General features: G+C 50.5%; 1 protein-coding gene across 2 annotated transcripts in view; it reads left to right on the top strand.

Moving 5' to 3' along the window:
* EFCAB5 (EF-hand calcium binding domain 5) overlaps positions 1-11486 on the top strand; it is a 54876-nt gene extending 43390 nt beyond the window's left edge. For both annotated transcript variants that reach the window (XM_019511240.1, XM_019511239.1), the window contains 9 exons: positions 1948-2237; positions 2977-3149; positions 3578-3806; positions 4496-4648; positions 5903-6006; positions 6962-7215; positions 8309-8538; positions 9083-9179; positions 10728-11486. In XM_019511240.1, the coding sequence (XP_019366785.1) occupies positions 1948-2237; positions 2977-3149; positions 3578-3806; positions 4496-4648; positions 5903-6006; positions 6962-7215; positions 8309-8538; positions 9083-9179; positions 10728-10942 (1745 nt within the window). In that variant the 3' untranslated portion in view covers positions 10943-11486. The remainder of the gene's footprint in view (positions 1-1947; positions 2238-2976; positions 3150-3577; positions 3807-4495; positions 4649-5902; positions 6007-6961; positions 7216-8308; positions 8539-9082; positions 9180-10727) is intronic.
* Positions 11487-13620: the final 2134 nt, after the last annotated feature.

Genomic DNA, 13620 nt, shown 5'->3' with positions numbered 1-13620 from the left:
GCATGGAGCAATCTGCGTAGAGCAAAGCACTGAGTCTGAGATGCCTGAAGGGGGCTGTCAGCTCTCTCTTGGTAGGGAGCAGTAGCTCACATTGACCTTGTGCACATGTCCAGGTAATCCCAGTGTCACCAGAAACGGGAGGGCAGAAAGGAGCAGGGGGGAAGCCCCAAACACAAACCTTGTGTGCTTTGTCAGCCCCTTCCCTCTCCTTCCTTCTCCCCCTCCCACGGAGAAAGAAAAAACTGAACATTTTTGAAAATCCTTTGAGGGAAAACAAGTCAAACCCCTCTGTTGTAAAAGGCCTGGAGCTGCTGAGTGCTTGCTGCTGCTTCCACTGAAATCAGCGCAGAAAATCCCGTTGCCTTCAGATGCAGCAGAATCAGACTCTCAGCTTCCATAACAGCAGGGCTTGGCTGCTTTGAGAGGCAATCTGAGCAGCCTTCTTCCTGTTCTCATGTACATTGATCAGAGCATTTTCTATTATACTGTTCCTTACAGGCCATTATATGTATTGATCATGAAATACTGCCTGCCTGCTGACAAATTTTGCCCTTGCCCATCCTCGTCATCGATCACCACATCACGGATGCACTAAAGCATCTTCCCATTTCTTCTGTTTGTTTGGGTTGGGGAAAATGTGAGATCAGGATTCAGGATGGCTTCTCAGAATGTCTCCTGCAGTTTCCAGGGGAGGTGTCCACAGCAAAAGGTGCCATTGCTGCTGTAGCCAGGGCAGCAAACACTCATGTTTCAGAAAGAAAGTGTTGCCTGCAGCATAAAGATTGTACAGGAGCTCCCTCTTGCGTGCAAAGGCATTGCAGTGAGAGGGGCACAAGGTCCTGCCCTGTAAGAGCTGAACAGGAAAGCTAGGAACACAGCAGCTGCCCAGCATAGGTAGGCCACACACTTGGGCAGCTGCTGAATAGAAATCAGCCCAGTAGGTTTCCATTTGTAGGCTCGTTCTGTCTTGACTCCTAGTGACAGCGTTTAGAGATAATAGTCTTTAAAGGTCTGCATCCTCTGTAGGTTTCCACACAGGTTTGTACAATCACAGAAATCAGGGGAAGGCTTTAACTCAGTGCTGCTTCACAGGTGTCTCCTTCCTGCTGTGCAATTGTTTTTTGAATGGTTTCTCTCTCTGACGACTCCTGAAAGCCAGCTGGGTCTCTGCTTCCCCCTTTCTCCATAGCAGCCTGTTTCCAACTCCCCCCTCCCCTGTCTGCATCCCACTGCCCCGCGAAGGGAAAGGGGGCTAGCCCAGGTTTCACCCACTCCCCAACCTGCCTGCCAATCTCTGCTCGCCTGTGCAAGGTGCGAGACCACAACCTGACATAGACGTGTGCAGCCCATGGGAGGCGGCATTCAGCAGATCCTGAGCAAGTCCTTAGTGATTTTTTTCAGACCGATAAATCACTCCTGATCAAATCGGCTCTCCACTCACCCCCTTTCTTCTGGAGTGCACTCTTCAGAGACACCCAGCTATGCCTAGAGGGTTGTGGGAAAAATGGTTTTCTTCCCACTCCCAGTCTGCACCTCCTGGGGAAGTCCTGAGACTCCCAAGTGTCATCATCCCGTCATCTACGTGTCCGTGCAGTTGGGTTGTGGTGTTGAGATAAGTATGGTTCTAGACAGTCCTGTGCAACCTCCTGATTTTCCTTTGACACCTGGTATTTGGGTAAAGGTGTGAGTGGGAGGAGGCTGTGCAGATACTTTTCTGTGTCTAGATCCCAGAGATCTGAGGAAGGGGAGCTGGCTGCTGGCCCCTGCCTCTTATGATGGCACTTTTGATTCGCGGGAAAAACAAATGAAGGACATGAGTGACTCGGCCTGAGGGGCTGGAGAATCCCACCTGGAGCCAGCTTCAGGCTTAGTGCCAGTGTTGCATTGCAGAGCAAAGCACGGTGCTCAGAAGCAGTGACCCTGCCTTTGTCTCTGTCCCTCCTTTAGCAAAGAAGCACTTTCATTCATCCCGCCGGCAACCCAGTGGAGCAGCAAGGTTGTCGCGAAAAGAATTCCACACCTACCTGGAGCTGGTCGTTTCCGAGCTGACCGGGAATGAGGACGAAGTCCTGGAGAACATGGTGGAGTTTCTGACCATGAGCGTGGAGCGAACCCACGTGGAACGGCTGCGAGGCTCAGCCAGGAGGAAGTGGCTGCTCAATATCCAGCACGCGGCCGAGACCAGCGGGACAAGCATGGAACCGGTTTACAAAGCAGTCTTCAGAGCCCTGTCCCAGGTAAGTAGTAAGACAAGTTTTTCAGTGGCTGTTCAGGTACCATGAGCTGCTGCAGGTCAGGGCAGCTCTCGTCTGTGCTGTACTGCCTTGGGACCATCCATTCCTCCCTTTCACAGGGAGACAGTCATCTCTTGCTTTGGAAACTGCGATGAAATAAAATCTGGACACGCACAACCCTAGCCTGATAGTTTCTGGAAACAAGTGCACAGCGCTCAGTTGTTGGCCAGTGTGGCAGTCTACAATGTAAAGGGCTTCATATGTTATGCCAGGGGCAGCTTAAGGGATAGTGGCATTTAGAGCCCTCTTTGAGGGGACCATGCACCCCTTCCCTGTGCAGTGCTCTTGCTGGCAGTGCCTAGCTTTGAGCATCTGCAGACCAGAGAGAGGGTGTTTTCACAGGAAGACTGGACTAGCTCACCCTGTTGAACCAGGACAGTCTCTCCCTGGAGGAGCAGGCAGTTCATAGGTCCGATACTGGTATTCTTTTTCAAGTAAACTGGTTTCTGAATAGCAGAAGGAAGAACCAGATCTATTCCCCCACCCTGCTGCCGCTGCTGGGCCAGAACCTGTGAGACGGGAGTGACGGTGCGGACATCATTGCTCATCTGGTGAAAGTGAAATAAAGTCACTGGCCCAGAACAACGTCCCAGGATAAATGGGAGAAGCTATAAGCATGAGAGCTAAGTGTAATGGCCAGTGGCTAATGTCCAGAGCATAATGTGAAGCATTGCATTGCTAGGATGCAGAAGCCCATGGGAACAACAAGAAAATCAGTGCATATATTGCCCTTCTGGAAAAGAACCGGCTCTCACCCGAGCGGGGAAACATTCTCCTGCGCTATGTGGCTTGTACTGCAGAAGATGCCCCGTACGTCCTCAACCAGGTGCTTCACATGGACATGAAAGGAATCAGGTAAGGGAACCTACACAAAGCTCTTTCCTTTCCCCAGAAGGCCTCCAAATAATTGAATGTAGAGATGCAGCGCAGTGTAGTGATAAGGACAAGGTAGAGGAACCCTCTAGGAAAGACTGTCCCTCAGAGGCCATCCTGATCCCAGCTGTGATACTTTAGCATGGAGAGCCCCCAACTGCACTGCTGTTCGTTTGATTTTTGCTGCTAAGGACCTCATGTCCCCTTTGTCCCCCATGTTCCCTACAGGTCTCTTCAGAGCTTGCTGCTTCTTGGGGTTCAGTCTCATTCACTGAATACTCATTATTTTACCCCAATATGTGTCTACAAATCCTCACAGAGCTTTTCTAGACCCTAAGGATTTTCCCGTCCTGCTTATGCTGGCTGTACAAACTTCCTCTCACCTGTCTTGTGGCATCCCTGTCTCTCAGCTTTGTGGCAGTGGAGGAGGGGAAGCCGATCCACGTTCCAAGAGTTCAGCTCCATGGAAATATCCACTTCTGGAACTGCAACCGTCCAGAAGAGGAAAGGAAAGGCTCCTTCCTGGTGCTGCCGTTGCAGGACTCCCGATGGAGAGTCTTTGGGATTCTAGGACTTGACACGCTCCAGGACCAGTGCGAGCAAACCATCTTCCTAACCCACGAGATCAGCTTTTACCAGGTGGGCACCATCCGAAAATGGGTGTGTGAGTCTCTCCTGACAACTGGGCAGGGACCATGTGGCCTTCCCGTGCTTCACTGTGAACCAACAGTGGCGGTGGGCTTGGGGAATGCACTGTAGCCTTGCAATCAGGACTCATAGTAGAGATGATATCTTTTATTAGACCAACAAGATTTTGATCAGACCAACAACCCGGATACCTGTAGACCCGCAGCACTCCATGGGATGTGAAAATGGCATGAACAATACCAACAGCAATCCCCTTATCAGTGGTTATCTAGGCAGCTTCCCTCCTAGGCCTGCCTGCTGAGGCAAGTACAGAGTTGTACCTGCTCCAAAGTCATTGGCTGTCTTACTGCTGGGTGTCATTTTACCTGGCCGGGATGCCGGTAAGCATCTCCTTCTAGAACCAGTCCCTGTAGCTGGTGATTCGGCCAGCAGGGAGCAGAGCAAGCTAACGCTTTCTTTCGGAGCTCACCTCCCATTTCATCAGGAGCTTGGCCAGGAAGCCTGCAGTCCCGTGCGACAGTGGGGCTCGGGGCCTGCCCCATACTCGGAGAGCTTGTCCCTGCCGCACACTGTTTTGTTCATGCTACCGAGTTTGTGCTTCCTCTTGCCGCTGTGACACTGTCCCCAGCTTGATCCTATTGTAATCATTCCTTCTCATGCCAAGGGTTCTGCTCCCACAGGGCGTTTCCCATGCATTCAGCAAAGCCTACCACCACATCCGCACCCTGGAAAACATAATGCAGGTTGCAGTCACTGCTCTGGACTGGCTGCACCCCAGGGCCCCCACCATCTGCGCGGTCACGACATACCTCGTGGAGCCTGGCAGAGACAAGGTAAGCCCAGTCCCTTCAGACCAGCCAAGCCAAGCCAAGCCAAGGCCACTACTGCAGTAAAGAGGGATTTGACTAGTGCAGACTGGCAGGGACCCACCCCCGTTTGGCTCCCCTTTGGCTCACCACCAAGAGATTCCTCCTGATGCTATTCACAGCAGGACTTTGTAGAGGAAAAGGGACGGTCACCTTGCAAGGGGAAGCCATCGTTCTTTTCTGCCATCCCTCTCTCTCAGCAATCTTCCTTCCACCCTGGGAGAGCGGTTGGGATTCCCTTCAGCTCCTGATACAACCCTTCCCCTACTTCCCTACACTAGCCAGAAGGGTGCTTTCTTACCCCTGGGCTAAGAGCACTGCCCCATTAGTGCCCCTGGCTCCTCCAGCCAGGGCAGCAAGACCCCTGACCCAAGCGGAAGTGTCACCAGACCACGTAGCCACAGGACGAGCCAGTGTAGCAGTACTCTGCTAAATCAGTCCTCCCCCTGCAGAGAGGAAGCACAGCCAAGATCACCATATGGAAAAGGAGGATGGCTCGTGCTGGCTCTTCCTCCAGAAATGGTATTGGCAGGCAACATGTAAATACAGCAGAGGCCACTCTGAATTAGCCCGCATGTAAGGGCAGCCCGCTCGCCTGTGGTTCACGTGCCAAGTATGCAGCAGGCAGTCAGAGACCTGGCTGCGCATAAGCTTACACCACCCTCAGTTAGGAGGATGAGGAGCAAGACAGTGACATATTTAAGGCCGAGTCCAAAACTCACCGCGAAGGTCATGTGATAGCAACTGCTGCCACCACCGTTCAGCTGCTTCTCCTGATAACTGGGCTCCCACTGGAAACATTCCTCCCTCCCGGCTTTATGTTTTCCTGTTGTCAGCTGCCCATGAGTCATGTTGTTTGCTCCCTAAAGATGGCTGCGTGTTTTTCCCCTGCCAGGAGAGTGGGGCTCTAAGGATCCAAAAAACAACTCTCCTTTGGGGAAGCCCCTCATCCGCTTGTAGGCATCCTTCTGGGCTGGGGGCTGGGGCTCAGGTTACACAGGCCTGGTGAAAGAGGACATTATTCCATTCTTGCTGCACTTTGGGGGGAAGATTCTGGGGTTATGAGGGCAAAACCTGACCTGCAGCCATGCTTCAATCAGCCCACTGCAGCTGAGCATTCAGTGTAAGCGCTGTCTTGAGGAATTAGCTGATCTCCCTATAAACTTAGGAGTGGAGGCTCCTCTCCTGCCTGTATCATAATCTCCCTTTCCTCTGTTCCAGATGTGTGACTATACTTTGCGCAAGATGATGACCACAGATCACTCGGGGCAGATAGAAATCCACTCCCCTCCCACTCTCTTCAGCAGGAAAGAAAACATCTTCAGGTGGGCTTAGCACCAGCATGGTGTTTATGGGTCATCTTCCAAGCCTGTGCTGTGAGCCGGGCAAGCAGAGAGAAGCTGGGCTGCTACTCCTGCAGCAAGAGGGTTCCCATTTTGATCTTGACTACGGTGCATGCAGGAGTCTGGCAGCTGGACAGGGGATCCGGCTAAAAGTGGTCACATCCCATTGTTGTGTTTGGCTGGCAGAAGACGCACGCAGTATATAGATAGCCTGTGGGTGGGTGAGCACACAGAAACAGAGCATGCTCCCTATTGCAGTGTCTGTCACATGTATGGTAGTAAACTCTCAAAGTCTGAAGGGCATATCTTGGACTCCGTCCTGGAAATGTTTAATGTCATGCGTAATGCTTACTAACGTGAGCAATTCCGTTGGTTGCTCTGGGTCTGGTAGCAAACGTTTTCAGTGTCAGGCCCTGTATCCGGAGTGTCCTGTTCTTTAAATTAGCGTATCTTTTTTCCTGGCGGTATTATCCTCATTTCCCCCGAAACATCCTACTGTAGAGCTGTTTCCTTCAGCTGCCAAGGTCCTCACAACTTATCTATTAAATACGTCTTCTTGAATTACTGGACTTAGTCAAGCAGTGGCCTGCTGTTGTGGTATATGTTTTTACTATGTATAGCTCTGCGGAGCAAACATCAGCATCACTGCATACGGAAAACCGTCTGTATGGCACGAGTGTGACCCTAACCTATACCTGTGAAGCCTCCCTGCAGCTCCTGACACCAGACCAGGATGAGCAGGGTTGCTTTCCAGAAGGCTTTTTCTTGCCACGTTATGTGGCTCCGATGGGGTCTGTGTGTAGGCTTCAGGGAGCAGAGCAGCTGATGTAGCAATGTGAAAGCTCCTTCTCTTCAACAGCACAGTGCACCTAGGAGTTGCCTAAAAACCTGGCACTCTAGAGTTGCTGAGATTGCCCCTGTTTTACTGTCATTTCAGGGGTTACCTGTTCAAGTGCGCAGACAGCTCCGGGGTCATTAGCGCCTGTGTCTATGGAGAATGTCACATTGCCGTTCCGCTCCGGGAGTCATCGGGAAAGACCCTCGGGGTGTTTGATCTCATCACCGGACCCCACCAGGGGTTACCGCCTCCTGAGCACAAAGACCTGCAGGCCATGCTAAAGATGGTCCAAGCTGCCTGTTCGGAGCTGCTGAGGGAGTCGGCGGGGGAAAGAGGGCCAAGCTATGTCTTGGGTACTGTATTGTTCATAGAGGATCATAGGGGTGGGGTTGGCACAGATGGGGGTTCTCAGTAAAATCCTAACCTAGGCTTCCCTCAGACAGGTGCACAAAGGGATGCTTCAGGAAAGCTTATATCTCAGCAGCTTCTAGGAAAAGAATGAGGGAAAGATTTGCTTAGGGACTCTGTGCTCCTCAGGGCTACTCCAAGCAGAATCCAGACTCCTGGGTTTTGCCATTCCCAGGTTAGCTGCACCTCTGACCCCTTCCAGACTTGCTCAGAGACACCCCACTTTGTGGCTCTCACCCTTCTCGAGACAGAGACCTGCGTTCCTCTCCCTCCAGACCGGGCTTTTTAGCTGCAGTTCCCCTCAGCCCAGCCTATCTCAGCAGATATGATTTGATTCAGAGCTGCAGCTCTGCTTTCCCTCAGGGACAACAAGAGTTGGCAAGTGCCCAGGCAGCTTTCCCAAAGCAAAGTGCTCTTTATTTAGAACAAGGGCATTACAGAGAACGCGTCACACAGCTGGCAGGCACGCGTGGCAGGTAACTGCCGGCACTGCACAGCACCCTGGCAGGTAGACAGCTCAAGGGTGTCAGTACTTACATCCAGAGTGGGTAAGTCCATCTCCCAGATCAGGCCTGAGCTGTTATGCAGTTTGCCTTTTGTTTTGTCAGGCTCTTCAGCCAGAACCAGTGAGCATGTGCCTTTCCCTTGGGGACTGAGGCTTCCATAGTCTTGCTGTCTGCATTAGTGATTTACTTTAATTACTCTGTTAGTGACTTCAGCTCCCACAGAAAATCTGCCCCCCCACCCCCGATGTAAGGAACAGACAGATACATACAACGTTACAGCAGTAATACAATACTCTTTGAATATCCCATGCTCCTGAAGCCTCAACCGCATCACAGTGAGTCCTGGTCCTTTCTCAAACATCTGCCTGGGCTCTTTGTTAGTAGACCATTTGCAAACTCTCTGTTTTTGCTCTGGAAAATGCACCCTTGTTCATCATGAAGTGGGCAGATCCCCTCCCCCCCCAATCAAAAGCTTGTCTTTGGTGGTTTATCTTTCTGAGCAGCTCCTTGAAAAGTTGGCTTGTGATTCCAGAGGCAGAACACGTGGCAGATGTGAGGTGTACAGGGGTACTTTTCCATCGACTCATGCTGCAGGACCTGCGTGAGTGTGTCCAGAAGCTCAGTCCCAAGTCCTTTGCTGAAATAAAGAGCTACATAGAGCCTCCGGCTGTGGTGCATAACATCTTGAAGGCTGTGCTGCTGCTTTTCTACCCCCAGTGGAAGGGCTCAGAGAAGACTGAGAACTGGAGTCAGTGTGCACTGGTGAGATATCAAATAAATAAGGTGTACAAAGTTTAGCTGGCATAGCCGTCGGCTAAGGGTGTGAAAACACCCTCTCCCTTGGCCAACACAGTTATGCCTACAAAACCTCTGATGTGAACACAGCTGTACTGACAGAAGAAGGCTTCTGTTGACTTAGCTAACATACTTTGGGGACATGGGTAAGTGCACCAGCAGAAAGGGTCCTTCTGCTGGCACACGATGTGTCTTCACTGCACGCCTCTGACAGCAGGTGCAGCAGTAGCCCCATAACATCAACAGCCCTACAGTCTATCAAACTCAGATCTACTGACAAGGAGCCCTTCTCCATCTCTTTGCCCCTCTGATACAAAGCTTGCTTGCTTGGCCTTCTTCTCTCTGGTTTCCCTGTCCTCCCAGCCTCCTTCCACAATAGCTCCACTCCTGCTTGCCTGTCTGCTTCCAGAAGTGCTCCCTGAGATTCCTCCCAGGTTTGTCACTGGCCTCTTTAACCCTTCACTATTTTCCCACTGGCCACCAATGTGACTGTGTGTGCTCTGTCTTGCAGAAACTCGATGGTGATTTGATTCAGAAGATTTGCTGCTTTGATCCGACTGCTGCATCTGCGCAGGTCTGGCCAGAGCTCGTGTCAGACTGCATCAAAGGCAAGTATTAGAAACTTGTTCCAGGGTCACCTGAGGTAGCCCAGCAACTAAACAGTATCCCAACCAGCACCGTACTTAGACTCCTGGCAGCCCCTGGCAAACTTTTAGTATCGGGCCCCCCTTCACCAGAGGTAATGATCATAATCATCATTATTTTCACCATTTTCTAGCTCTCCTTTCTATCCACGCCTAGGCAGCCACCCAGTTTGCCCATGCCTGTGTCCGGCCCTGGTCCCGACAAGTTCTCAGTTGAATCTTTTAAGTTCCTTGTGTCAGGAGCCCGTTCTTGGCTCCCCAACAGACTGAATCCCAGATTGAAAACTTGAATCCAGGTGGCACTACCCCCTCTATGAATGATTTTCAAGATGTACAGTGAGACTTCTGCAGTGAATTTTCCATGTAACCATTGCGTGCCACATGTGCCTGCCCTGTACTATAACAGCTGCCATAGCTGCCCACCCCATGCACCAGTAAAGCGACACCGAGGTGTAACAGACTATTTCACAGTGGAACAAAGCATAAAAATATGCAGCATTTCAGGTGCCTTTAATACCATACGTTAGATTAGTGTCCATAGCCTGAGAAACGAGAAGGACACATCTGACCTTGCTAGAATCGAGCTAATTACATATGGTGGTAGCTTTCGTTGGTCACTTCTGATCTTAGCATGCGCTATGCCTGCAAGAGTGGCCTCTTCCTACAGGAGCTCCTCTAGGAAGAATATATTAGAAGACTGTAATAGATATACTTCAAAAATACTTGTACTTATCCTCCAGCAGATCACTTAACTAGCATCTGCCATGCTGAGGCTCTTACCTTTTTTTGTGTCAACATACGTGTGTATTAAGTACTCCGTGTTCAACACCAACTTACACTTTACAAGGACCTTTTAAACATCAGTGGCCCATGTCTGCCCTGCTGTTGATTTGTCCCACCGAACCCAAACCTGAACTGTAAAGGAGAATTAAAGTGTGGACTTAGTCCAGCTCTCCAAGCTTGACTATATTCAAATACCTTGCATGGAAAAACGAAGAGCGTTTCTGTTTAACAGTCAAATCGAGATCCCCATTTGTTTGCTCAGAGCGGTTGTCAGTATTCTACCAGCACAACCATAAACATTGTTTGTCTCATTTGGAAATATTTATATAATTTGTCAAGCAAGCAATAGAAACAAGTATTTTCCAACCACTGTGAAATATTAGTACTGTTCTCCCCACTGCAAAAAAGCCATGTTGGGAATTAAAATGTGCAGCAGTGGATGAAGGTAATTCGTTCTCGCTCAGTGAGGAAGTGTGATTACCAGTTGTCTTAAAATAGATTTCTCCCCTGCAATCTGGGTGAGAAGCTTCACTTCAGGCTTCATGTCAGTAAGAGACTGTAGCAGCACGTATTCCCACATCAGAAGTCGCTAGGATGCTGCCCCTGGTCCTGTGCGAACTTCCACCATCTTCAGCGGGATTCTGTCTGGGTGCAGAGGTCCATGCTAGTGCAGTGCTGTGCCCTCATTCCCAATAGGACTTCTGGGTTAACATCTTTTCTCTTTTTCAGGTGTGCCTAGGGGAGATGTGTGGAAGCATGGCTCAGTCCCCGCTGAATGTCTGTACAACTGGGTCCTTACTTGTCTAGCACTTGCAGAGCTCACGCAGAAACTACCATGTACAAAAGCCCCATCTCTAGCCTCTTTGACACCAAGGCCCAGTCTGACTGCAGATAAGTCATCAGAGATGATGCTGTCCCCCAGTGCTAGCGATTCTCTTATTTGATGTTACTCCTTCTATTGTTTGAATGTTTGGGATTTATAGATATGAAATGCTTGTTGCTTTAAAGGGTTGGAAAGCCAATAGACCTAGCTAAATCAACTATTTTGGGCTGTGAAAGGGAACATTTGTGCTACCAAAGGTAGGTCACTAATGTCAGGGGACTTGATTGCACAAATAACTCTCTGGCTTTTGTTTAACTCTGACAAGAGGAAAGAGAGAGTGGGGTTAGATAAGAGGGCAAAACGAAATGTGTATGTCTGCCCAGTTACATGGGTCATGAAGAACAGAAAACAGAAAGAGTCACTTCTCTAAAATGACTTTTAATGAGTCATGTTAACCTAACAGACTGCCGGAGAGCTGGTGTTACCCTGAATGGGAAGTACGTTTATTGTAGAAAAGCCCTCTACTTTTAATAGAGCATAAAGAGTTTTTTATTGGGTTAAAGCTGGTGATTACGGCAAACTTTCCTGACTAGTGCAAGATTCCATCTTTGCAATAATGTATCTTTTGGCAGAATCCGTTTTTAATAAAATTTGGGGATATTAAACTTCTTTTTTCTTTATTTACTTGACAAAGTGTAATGTCTACCAAATAATTTGTAATTTGAGATTGCAGGTTGCTTTTTAACCTCTTCCTATAAGATAATGGCGATTAGCTGATACTTGCTTCTAACCTGCAAGCAGGTTTCATATTTTGGTGGGGGCGGGGGAAAGCTTTTCAGGTTGTTTGAAATGATATTTCTAGGAACAATGTCCATACAGATATTATATTGATATCCATGAGCCCTTCTCACTTCAGACCAGGCGCAGTCGCCATTTGCTGCGACTACAGATGGGTTGCTAAGCTTCACGAAGGGAATCAAACAGGTCGGATGCTTGTGATCTGCTCCAGCGAGGAGCATCGCCCCCCACGGGCTTGCTCTTGGTCAGTGCCTCTCCAGCTTCCCAGGCAACTGAACCAGATACCAAACGGAGACCTCAGCTGCACTTACTGGCATTGCCCTTTCCCATCTGAACGCTGTCCCGCAGCATCTCTCGACCAGCCTCAATATCACAAAAACAGGCTTCGTAAGAGCCCCAGCCAGGGCCGGTCCAGGGGTAATTGGCACCCTAGGTGAACTGTGTACCTCGGCACCCCCACCACTTCCAATACCGAGGAAAATAAGAAGTCTAGAATGAACTTTTACATGTACTTACTTGATATTCAGAATGAACAATAAAAACAATTTTTTTAAGTAAAAGAAATCAGTGTCACGAGCTGTAAGATGATATACGAGTAGGGGTGCATCTTTTAGGAGGATGCTGCCAGTGGTATGCTCTTGCCGTAAGTCCTCTTGGAGCTGAAAAAGGAGTCGCGATTCTAGTGATCTTTCCTCCGAGATCTTTTCAGAGGCCTTTCTCCCCTTACCCAACCAAAGGTCTTAGGCCAAGGTGGAGCCGTAGCCACCCAGGACTGTTATGTAGAATGATGTTCCTGTTATTTTGTTCTGCGTATAATTTTGGTGCTCCCCAAATTTTGGTGCCCTAGCAACTGCCTAGTTCGCCTAATGGTTGGACCGGCGCTGGCCCCCGCTCTGTTTCAGAGCACAGCGTAGAGATGAACACGAGCCAGCCACAGAGGGGAGCTTAAGGTAGAGGTGATTCTGGAAGACCCTAATAAAAGCTGAGGGTACCAGGCCTTGCACTTGCAAGTCGCAGACCCGGGCTAGCACGCGAAGGCATTTCTGCCTCTCTGCCGTGACGCCCGGATTTTCCAAGGCTTAGTCTCCCCTTTCCCAACAGCCTTGGCTGCGGGTCCGCGCCTCCGGGGGAACAGCTCCACGCAGGGATGTTTCTCGGTTCCACAACACCCGAGCGAAGGCGGCTCCCGGGCGGCAGCAGAGACCAGGGACTGCGGGGGCAGCTGCCTGCCCAGGGCACCAGGCAGGGACGAGTCCGTATTCCCACTCCCTTATTCCCGGCTCCTTCCCGAGAGCTAATCTTTGAAAGTGAACGAGGGTGGGAATTTCACCAGAAAGGTGCGTTTATTAGCGAACAGGTGTATTTATTAATAAAAATGTGCATTTATTAGCAAGAATGTGTGCTTATTAGCAAAAAGGTGTATTAGGGAAATGTGCATTTAGTAGCAAAAAGGTGCATTTATTAGCGAAATGTGCATTTATTAGCAGAGAGGTGCACTTATCAGGCTAAACGCAGAAGGAGGGTGCGGCGGGGCGGGGGGTCAGTGGCAGCCCCGCCCACACCCGCTGCCCGAGGCAGGGCCGCACCACGTGACCGCCCTCCCCCGCGCTCTGCGCTTCCGCGTCGGCACTTTCGACACTTTTGAGCCTGGATGAAAATTAACCACCCCCCCGCCCGGGGGCCGGGCAGTCCACTGTCCGCCCCCACACCCGGCGGGCCCGGTCCCGCCCCGCCCCGCTCCAGAGCCCTGAGCCAGGCAACCAAACCCAGGACCTCTCTACCCGGGGGGCTAAGAACCAGGGCTCCCCCCAACTCCCCCCTCCTTGTCCCCGGCCCCTTTCTCAAAGCACGTCATAAAACATGTCAATACGTCCCTCCTTCCCTCTTTCTGTGCCGGGTGAGGGAGCATCCCTGCACAGGCTCCAGCCCGGGACGAAAGCCGTGGCCTTAGGGGAGGGTAAACCGGGGTTATAAAAACAATTACACTGAACATTGATAGGA

Source organism: Gavialis gangeticus, unplaced genomic scaffold, assembly GCF_001723915.1.
Source record: "Gavialis gangeticus isolate Ggan-Ray unplaced genomic scaffold, GavGan_comp1, whole genome shotgun sequence".
In the NCBI taxonomy this organism is placed as follows: domain Eukaryota; kingdom Metazoa; phylum Chordata; order Crocodylia; family Gavialidae; genus Gavialis; species Gavialis gangeticus.
Note: the sequence above shows the minus strand (reverse complement) of the source record. Positions and strands in the feature narration are given on the sequence as shown.